The sequence below is a fragment of the Sciurus carolinensis genome, chromosome 6 (assembly GCF_902686445.1).
Source record: "Sciurus carolinensis chromosome 6, mSciCar1.2, whole genome shotgun sequence".
NCBI lineage: Eukaryota > Metazoa > Chordata > Mammalia > Rodentia > Sciuridae > Sciurus > Sciurus carolinensis.
This window is the reverse complement of record NC_062218.1, coordinates 111,451,344-111,461,447: the sequence shown is the minus strand read 5'-3', so window position 1 is coordinate 111,461,447 and position 10,104 is coordinate 111,451,344. Positions and strand designations below refer to the sequence as shown.

The window sequence follows — 10,104 nt, the reverse complement described above, 5'->3', positions numbered from 1 at the left end:
CCTCCAACAAGGGGCAAATACCCTCCCCAGAGGAGTCGGGAGCTCTCTATGGAGGTGAAGGAGCCGAGGATCACTCTGCAGGTCACCTCCACCCCAAGGCCCTAGTCCCTGGCAATCAAATTCATGAGCAAGAATCTTCCTTCATGTAAACTGACTTTTCTTCACCAAAAAGTAAAACAAAACACAAGAAAACAACACAAAATTCAGAAGAAAAAGAATCAGACCAAGCTTTGACCCCTCGTACTTCACCTGTGTCCCAGCTGTCCTGCTAGAGACTGGGTCTGCTTGTTACTCATGCTGGTTAACTACTGCAAGGCATCTAGCATATCATGCTCCTAGTACAGCTCCCCATCAAACAGGCAACATCACACAACACAAACTCACCTAAACAAAAGGCAGCATCAAATTAAGGATCTACTGTGATATTACTACACCAACAGCATATTTTAACCCTTTTTCTGACCCCATTTACAAAAAAATTTACAAAATATCTGCGCTACTATGGAAGCATTACAAACACTGCATTAGATTCCTCTTCTTGAGGTAGTTCAAAGTCTTGAGACAGCAAATTTACATATTTTTCTCTACTATCATGAATGGATAGTAAATGTTAAAGGACTAAAACCAAACTCCTTCTCCCCTGATTCTGGAGTATTGTAATTTTCCCCCTCAGATAATAACAAACTAACAACTGGAAAAAAGTATATAAAAGTCATATAAAAATTTTAAAAACAAGCAAAAAAACAAGAAAGAATCTATGTCATCAAACTAAGTCTAAACTTTTCTACAAACAAAACCAAATCTCACTTGGTTCACCAAGCCATAAGCATTTTATAAACTAATCAAGTAATTAACAGTTCACAAAAATCAGGGAAATTTTTAGGTAGAAACAAAATTAACACCAACTCATCCCCTGGCAAATAATTCTTCTAAAATGTCATGTCCACACAGAGACGTTTGGTGAAACTGTCTTCAAGAGGCTACCTTGTAGGCCAGACCCCTCTCAGGTCTGCTTCAGAGGCGCAGGGATATTGGCAGAAGCCTGCTCCAGGTAAGCCAAGGAGCCCTGAGGGACTTCAGCTGGCTTTTTGTGCTGCACATTGATGTCCTCCAGCACCTGCTGCCAATGCCTTAGCTTTGTCAAATGCTTCTGCACCAGCGCATCTTTCCGCTGTAATTCATTCCTTAGTTCTGAGACATCCTCTTTGATAACTTGCTCTGGTTTCTGGACAGACAACTGCAATCTTTTCTGTAGAAAGAAGCATTCTGTCTGTCTTGCAATGTCTAGAAACTTCTGGATACACTGATCAACACCAGTTCGAATTTCTTCCTGATCAGTTCCATTGACATAATCCTGACTCATGAGAGAAGCAAAGCAAGCCTCGAATGACGACTCCAACTCGTCCACCAAGGTGCTGCTAGAAGTTCTCGGCGTGCCAGGCGCTGCGTGGAGAAGGGAAGCCTGGCCCGGGAGTCCCGGCGGGGGTGGCGGAGGCCCCGGAGGCTGCCCGGAGAACATACCGCCCAGCGGAGCCGCCATGTTTGGGATGGCGGGCCGGCCCACTCTCACTTTAGTTTTGTAACCCAAAAACAGAGCCATACTCTCGCCAGGATAGTCAAGAAACAAGCCTACAGCCTAACCATCAACATCTAAAGCTGAAATTCTACTAAAATTATTTATTCATTCTTCTACATAAAGCAAATAAATCATTTCAAGTACTATATATTAATAAATTATAATATAAATTCCAACTCCTATGTACAGCATGCACATTCCTACCCCACTAATAATATGCTAGTACTATTTGTGTGAAATCATAATTTATACGTGTTTAATTGAACATTAAGATATATTCTCCATGCATAAACCTATATAAAAGTACATAACTCATTATTGAATTATATATACTTATTTTCCATGATTATTATAGTCCACTTTAATTATTATTATTCTTCCATGAGATGATGTTATTATACCTGCATATTAAGTCAAATTGATTCTTGTCAACATGTTTATCACCTTCAATGGGGATCTCTCAATCTATCATACCCCATGAAACCAACCCTCTCAGAGAGCATCCCTTTTCCACTCCAGGGGGTTTCTATACCAAAACAATTCCTGGCATCTGGTTCTTTCTTCAGGGCCATCACAACTAAGATCACCCACTTATTCCTCTTAGTCTTGATGGATAAATGACTATTCAACCCAAATTCACCATAATGGCTGTCATACATTTGGGATTTTTAAATTTGGCGGATGCTATGATCTAGCATAACCATTGAGACTTTGACACAGTCATTTACCTTGTAGCTGACTGGAACTGAATATACTTTATTCACATTTGATCCAGAAGTTATTAATCCATTCACACTGACCATTTTATGATACACACCTGTACAAGAACACCAGGTATATAAACATGAAACATACTTTTATTACATATGTGATTAATTCCACAAACACCCCAACCCTGATTCTTCAAATCTCTAAATTTATATACTAATATGCTCAGCATTAACCTACTATATAACTTTTATTATTAACCTCTAAAATATGTATTAAATATTCACTGGTTGAGGATAAATTAATTACCAAATTAAATTACAACTTCAACTAGAAGCAAGTTTTAGCCCAACTCATAATTAAAACAATTTCTGCAATTTTTGCAAGTTTTCAGGATTATCAAGGTAAATTTTTTTTCTTTATAAGGTTACTAAAAAGTTCCCCAATACTAACATAGCATTTAAACTTAACATTTTTTCTCTAAGGGGGCTATCTTTAGGTTTGATTAATGTAATTGCAACTTCCACTAGAGGCAAGTTTTAGCCCATTTTCTATAAAGTATATTTAACTTTCCCTGTACAGTTACTGTTGCTTAATACATAAAGTAAGCTCTGAAAATGCCTCCATAGGTTTTATAACTTCATAAACATATGGGTTTAGTCCTGGCCTTTTTATTAATATCTAGTAAATTTACCCATGCAAGTGTCCACATTCCAGTGGACATGTCCTCTCGACCACAAAGATCAAAAGAAGCAGACATCAGGCACATGACCCAGTAGCTCACAATGCCTTGCCCAACCACATCCCCACAGGAAATAGCAGTGATAAAGACTAAGCAATGATGAAAGTTCAACCAAGTTACACGACTATCAGGGTTGGTAAATTTCTTACCAGTCGCTAATCCAAATTATAAAACCCAGCATAAAGTCTGTTTAAGAATGAACAAACAAACAAAAAACAAAAAGTCAGGCATGGTGACACATGACTGTGATCCCAGCAACTATGGAGGATAAGGCAAAAGGATACCAAGTTCCAGATCAGCGTCAGCAACTTAGCAAGTCTCTAAGCAACTTAGGAAGACCCTGTCTCAAAAGGAAAAGGAAAAGACTAGGCATGTAACTCAGTGGTAAAATGCCCCTGGGTTCAATCCCCAGTACCAATAAATAAATAAATAAATAAATAAGGTTAAGCTGTAAAAAAGTTACAAATAAAGTAAAAATTGACTAAAAAAGTAAATTTATTTATTTATTTGGTACCAGGGATTGAACTCAGGGGCACTTAACTACTGAGCCACATTCCCAACCAGTTTTTGTGTTTTATTTAGAGACAGGGTCTCACTGACTTGCTTAGGGCTTTGCTAAGTTGCTGAGACTGGCTTTGAACTTGTGGTCCTCCTGCCTCAGCCTCCCGAGCTGCTGGGATTACAGGAGTACACCACTGTGCCTGGCTACAAAAGTAAATTTAATGTATCTGAATACACAGTAGCTAAGACCCCAATTGGGTACCCACTATGCTTAGGCCTAAACTTAATTATAACAGAATTTCTTTAAATGAAACATCTCAATCTCCCCAAATTCCTGATAAATTGGTTTTCTGCATCTAAGCCTCCCTCATAGTAAGAATGGGAAACTGAAGAACTGTCCCCAGTGCCTGGGCAGGGGCCGGCAGGGGTTGAAAAACTGGAATTGTAATGCATTATTTGGCTAACACAGCCTGGTTAAATCTACATATGTATGTTTCCCCTTTCCTTATACAAAAGCTCTTCACTCCCAAGCTCCCCCAAATGGAGATTTGTCTTCCTCGGTGCTGTTTTAAATAAACCTGTTTATTTCACTAACTCATGTTTCCCAAATAATTTTAAGACTGAGTGGTGAGCAGAACCTGCAATTCCCATAACAATATGAACAAAATTATTCAGCAGAATATTACAAGCAGTAGCTTTAAACTCAAAGGACTTGGAGTTGCTTTATATCCCTGTAAAGGAGCTCATCTTATAAACAGTAAACCTCAGTGAAACTCACCATCTTTTTCCAACTCAGCCTTTGTACTGCAAACCCTGTAAGGTGTTAGAATAAGCACAGCATGAACATCAAAGTGTTAGGTCAAGATGTAGCTCCCCACATGGAAAGAACTACATTTTGTACTCCTAGAAGACTCCCCCCAAAGCTCTTATGAACCTGAGTCAAAGGAAGAGTTAGTAACAAATTAAGAATAGAGAGCTTAACTAAATAGGGCCATGAAGCATACACACACCACCTGTCAATCTCCTCAAATATTTTTCAAACTGAAATTCATAATCTATACAATTATTAAGAGGAGACAGATCATCAAAGGGAAGTGGAAAGTGTGCTTGGATTAATCAAAGTGTGGCTTAACCTAAAGCACCCCACTTACACCTGGAGGAGTTTACATAAATTTGATTGCTTTGAACTAAACTAGCCCCCAAATCTAACAATCTTATATTTTCTTCCTCTTAGGAACAACACAGCCCATTCTCCAACCCTCAATGCATTGCTGAGAAGAGGTGGCGGAGATTCTCTTTCTTGCCCCAGGGCTACATCCCAGCCTGGTGCTTTAAAATGGTCCTGATTTCTCTGGTAGCCATTGAGGCCAAGTTACATTCTCGAGCAGTACAGGAAGTCAACACTGCACTTGAAAATCCCTTATATCACCTCAAAACTACACGGTACTGTTTTTCAAACCAGCAGTTTTCCCATCCATCATTCGTGTACCAGCTGAAATAGTTGGCTTGTGATTAGGAACATGTTGTTCCAACAGTACATATAGAAAGCACTAAATTTCCACAACGAGGGACCCCCACACCAGTGGCAGGCAGAGCACATGATTCCTCATATCATTTTCTCCTTCAGTGCAAATGGAGCCACTCTAGGATTTTAATTGTCATCTTATTCTCAATCTTGTTACCAGAACGTGTACAAGCCGTTCCGGTTCATATATGCTGCAACTCTACCAGGCGGCCTTTACCAGACGGGTATGCAGAGCGGGAGGTGCTTAGGAAGAGATGGTCAGTGGTCCCAGTTATGTCTGTGTTTTTGATATCCACTCTTTACTTCTTTGGAACAGGACTGAACATTGGGATTTTGAAATACAGAGAAGCCACTGATGGTTAGTTCTCATCCAGGTGTGTTTGCTAGCTACCTAAGAAAGCAGCAAAACCACCTGTTACTTCTTTGTGCTTTAAAAGGGCCAGCCTAGCTGGAAGTTTAGCCTTTTCTTATAAAAGATTTGCTTAGTCTCCACAAAAGCCAAGAGCACATTGTTACCATGAAACAGGCTCCTTCTGGTTGAAGGATGAAGGAAATCAATTAATTAAGAGGTGTCAGCCTAAAATGGCCTTCTTTCTCGGGTGGTTTATTTAGGAGATGGGTGATCACAGATTAGATGGGTGGAGGTTTATAGTCAAATAACACACACCTGCCTTAGGTTATTCTTATCACTAGATTGCCCATGTACAGTTTCTGCCATTACACAATAAACTGGCTAGAGGGGTAGCTGCCCTGAAGCCCTCCTGCTGACCACTGAACTCATGGTAAGGGCAGAAAACCTACTTCACCTGGTTATTATGGAAGACAAAGAACAGATGAGGTTAAATAAGGAGTCTGCATGAGATCTGTTCTCAATGCTCAACTTCAGTATCAAACGATAATTTTCCAATGAAGCATGTTATTATAATTTCAGGTTTTATGTACCTAGCATATTTCTTATCATTTTACATTTCTTGATTGGATTTGTTTGTTCCCTGAAAGACATACATTTTGGGGTTTCTTTATCACTCAATGTCCTAGGTGTCATGGTTAAAAGAACCAAGGCAAGGAAGCAATGCCCTGTTTCTGTTTTCTGCCTTATTAGATCTGACCTAAATCTCATGAAACATGTTTATGTTTTAAGCTCAGTTCCAGAAATGTACACTGGATGTGAAGCTCTGAGGACATTCATTGGTTCTCAAAGTTCCCAGTATCCTGCAAATCACTGTTTGTAGAGAAGGGAAGTCATTCTTGAATCTCCCTCCAGCAGGCTTAACTTATCTTAAACATCAAAGTAACTCTATTTCTAAAATCATGACACAAAATTAGTTCCTTGGTAGAGAGCTGACATGTTCTGTTGGATGCACTTGACATACAGACTAACTGATACAGAGCTGTCTTCTGAACATTTGAAGAGTGGCATGGAAAGAGTCACCAGCCTAGTTTGGTGAATAGGGTTATTTTTTTGCTCTCTACTAGAGGCCATTTTCTCTTCCAAGAAGACAAGACATTGAGCATTAAACTACTCTAAAGCCCACCTGTGAGAGAGAGACGGGTTGGTGTGGCTTCCGTGCTGGCTCTGTAGCTCCTGTGGTGGAGGATGCTCTCCTTGGCCCCTGTGAGCTTTGCTCCTCAACTCTGGAGTGAGGACACTACTCTCCCCTTTAGAGGCTATTGTGGGGTGTTGGATGGGTTCCTGGGGTCAGTGTTCATTGCTGCAAGCTCTCTTCTCCCATCCCTCTGGAATTACAAGGAGTCAGAAGACAGTCCTCAACCAACTGGGCTCCCTGTAGATTCTACCCTGTCATTCTCTGCCCAGGTGCAATCCTTCACCCTATCCTATTGATATTTTTCTCCTCAACATCTTCAATCTTTCTACCTCTCTGCATCATCAGATCAGGTTTCTGATATTCAGACTGGTCAGGTCAGGCCTGCTCCAAGTGTAATGTGATGGTAGTCAACAGAGTCTAGGGGTACACAGCCAGGGAGAGGAGGCTTCCCTGAGCTAGCGTGTGCTGAGTGCTGATCTGAATCCTGTGTCTGGGCTCCTCCCTTCCTTTTCTCAGAGGTTTTCTTCCTCCTTCCCAGAACATGGCCGGTGATTCCTGAGAAGTTCAGGGTTGTATCTACTGTGCCTCTTTTTGCACTGTTTCTTTACCAGTGTTTCAGCTAACCAAAGCAAAGACCTCCATTAAGTTTCTCATCATTCTCTGTAGTCCTCTAATTCAGACTAGGACTTTGTTGATTGGTCAATTTCAACTGCATTTTTTTTTTTCCTGCTTTATTGCACAAGGTTTCTAATATGTGTCTTTGCCTCCCATATTACACCAGTTTGACCTGTCTCCACACTAAAGCCAAGGTGAAGTTTTTAAGGCACAGATTTTATTGTATCACTCTTCCTGCTTAAAGCCCTTCTATGGGTGTCTGTTTTGCCTGGATGTGTTCCAAGTCCTTCAGCATCTTCTGGGTCCCCCAGGCCTGTCTCCAGGTTCACTTTCAGTCACTACCTGTCCTGCCTGGAACTCTAGACTCCAGCCAGACCAGCCGCTGCCCAGCACTGCTCTTTGCCTCTAGGCAGCTAAACATGCCATTCTCATTGGCTGGTCTGCCTCAGACCTTCTGCCTTATAATAGACTCAGAATTTTATGTTGCCTCAGCATCTTTTGGGAATATACATTAAACATTCCCACACCAGAAGACACCCCCGACACTGTTTCTAGTTCTCTTTCTCTTCCCAGTTCCTCAGTGTAATTGGTCCAGATATCTGCCTTACACAATGGCCTCCTGCTGACTACCTCCCTAGGGGACAGCTAGGTAGCATCTTCTTGACTTGCCTCACTGCCCCCTGTGCTCCACATGCTGCACAGATGGCTGCGGCACCACCTCTTAGGCATGGCAGAACTGCATGGAACTCATGCCTGCTTGCTCTGCACCCATCCATTAGAACCACCCTTGGGAAATTGCTTGGGTCATGCCCTGGACCCCAATAAAGGCTTTAGTCCCACTGGGTCTCTCTCCTCTCTCCCTCCCTACCCCTGGTTGAGCACATGTGTCCTGGACACCTCCGACTTTCTCTTGGGTCTTTGAGGTGTGCTGCTCACTAGGATCTGTATGCAACACTGCTTCTGTTAGCTCATGGGCTACGCTGGGCAGCTCTTTGGTGTCTCTCCTGACTGACACACCTGACCCTAACTCTCCTCCCATCAGGGCTCTCCTACTGAGTGCCTCTGGTGATAAGGATAAACCAGACACAGGTAAGACAAGCCACAAAGGTTTCTGTCCATATAGACAAATGTTCTGGTTATGGGTCAGACACTTGGGCACTAAACCATCTGCCAGAATAAAGAATCCCAAAAGTGGCCATGGCCACCTCCTCTGGAACCCATCACTACAGGACTAGATTTTACAGCCATTCTCTAGAGAGGGACCTCAAGATCAAAGTACAGTACAACCACTGGCACAGTGAGCAGGGCGTGAGGGCACAATAAGATGCATTTACCCTGCTCTCGGCTTGCTAAGTGACCCTCTCACCGGGCTGATGCCATCTGAGAAGGATTCCAATTTGCTTTTGTGTCCTGGCCAGTGTCTGTTAATGAGTGCTGCCCAAACTCCTTGCCTAAGTTGGGGGTCCTAGATGTCCCAGTTCTCCCTGGGACCCACCAGCTGCCAGCCTTAGAGCAAAAGGAGCAACCTTGGTGGCTCTCTCTCCCCTGAATGGTTCGGAACTGTGGTCAGAGGTAAACTATGTGTCAAGGGCTTGACTCGCTCCAAATGCCTGTTGCTGAGGAGCAGAAGAGGAGACCCTCCTTCTAGGGGCTGTAAGTAGACATTGGACCAATGTGAAGATTAGCAGGCTGTGTGAACTGGTGAGGCAGGATCTGAGGCTGGACTTCCCAGTTGACAGGAGGGGTGCCCACTTCACCTTGTTGGAGACTGTGCTGCAGGATTCTGCTATCCTGTGTACACACCTTCCCTTGCTTCTTTCACTCTTTTTTTTCCAACCTTAATGAGGTCGATAGAAGTAGCATGAAGAGGGAGGTGACTGCCTATGGAAGGAGGGTATGTCCAGGAATCACAAATGGAGGATGCCACTCACAATGAAGGTCCACTCAGGAGCACTAAGAGCAAACAGTGTGAACATCCAGAGACAGGAGACATTTTTTCTTTTTTTATCCACCAGGAAATATGGGCCATTCTAAATATTCTATTTAAAAAGAAAAATAAAAGGGGGAAAGACTCTGTTTATCTTGTGGTGAGGGAGTGTCTTCAGAGAAAGAACTTCCCAGAGGCACCAGCCCTCTTCCTTTTACTAATTAGGGACAGAGAAGCCTAATTTTCTGCACATGCCTGTAATCCCAGCAATTTGGGAAGCTGAAGCAGAAGGATCTAAGTTCAAAGTCAGTCTCAGCATCTTAGTGAGGCCTTAAGCAACTTAACAAGACCCTACCTCAAAATAAAAAAGGACCAGGGATGTGGCTTAGTGGTTAGGCATCCATGGCTGGGTACGAAAAAAAAAAAAAAAAAATTGGGTAAGAAATAAGAACCCCAGCTTCAGGAGGATGAAAAAGACTGCCTACAAACTGGTGGTGGGGAAGAGGGAAGAACTTTCAGCTTTGTCTGCCAAACAGATATTATGTCTAGTAAATGCAAAGCTAACTCTAGGTTACCTACTGACTTATAAACAAACCACTGGGTATAGGGAGAGAAAGAAATGGTAAGCAAGTACATTATACATACACATTAATAATGAAATGTCAGTATATTGTAGATAAATCATATATGCATATGTAACAAAATTAAAGCAAATTTTCATAATTTGATCCAACAGAGAATGAAAAATTTTTACACTGTTTATGTAACTATAGTATTTAAAGAACAACAAAATTTAAAGGCTTTCATGCTTCTTTCACTCAAGTTATAACAACTTTAACATTTACTAAAATGCACTAGTTGACAAAACTTCATGGGCTTAATCAATACTGGCTCTCAACTTATACCTGGGGATCCAACTAAATTAAAATGCTCTACACCTAAAATCTTAATGACGTTCACTAA

At 41.8% G+C, this 10,104-nt stretch overlaps 1 protein-coding gene across 1 annotated transcript; it reads right to left on the bottom strand.

Moving 5' to 3' along the window:
- Positions 1 to 1,003: 1,003 nt before the first annotated feature.
- LOC124986431 (mediator of RNA polymerase II transcription subunit 28-like) lies at positions 1,004 to 1,548 on the bottom strand. The gene has a single exon (XM_047554795.1). The coding sequence runs from the start codon at positions 1,538 to 1,540 to the stop codon at positions 1,004 to 1,006; it is 537 nt and encodes a 178-aa protein (XP_047410751.1). The 5' UTR covers positions 1,541 to 1,548.
- Between the last annotated feature and the right edge of the window lie 8,556 nt (positions 1,549 to 10,104).

Bases quoted from the DNA above. Each gene is read 5' to 3' on its own strand.
- LOC124986431 (XM_047554795.1), bottom strand. From the start codon at position 1,540: ATGGCGGCTCCGCTGGGCGGTATGTTCTCCGGGCAGCCTCCGGGGCCT.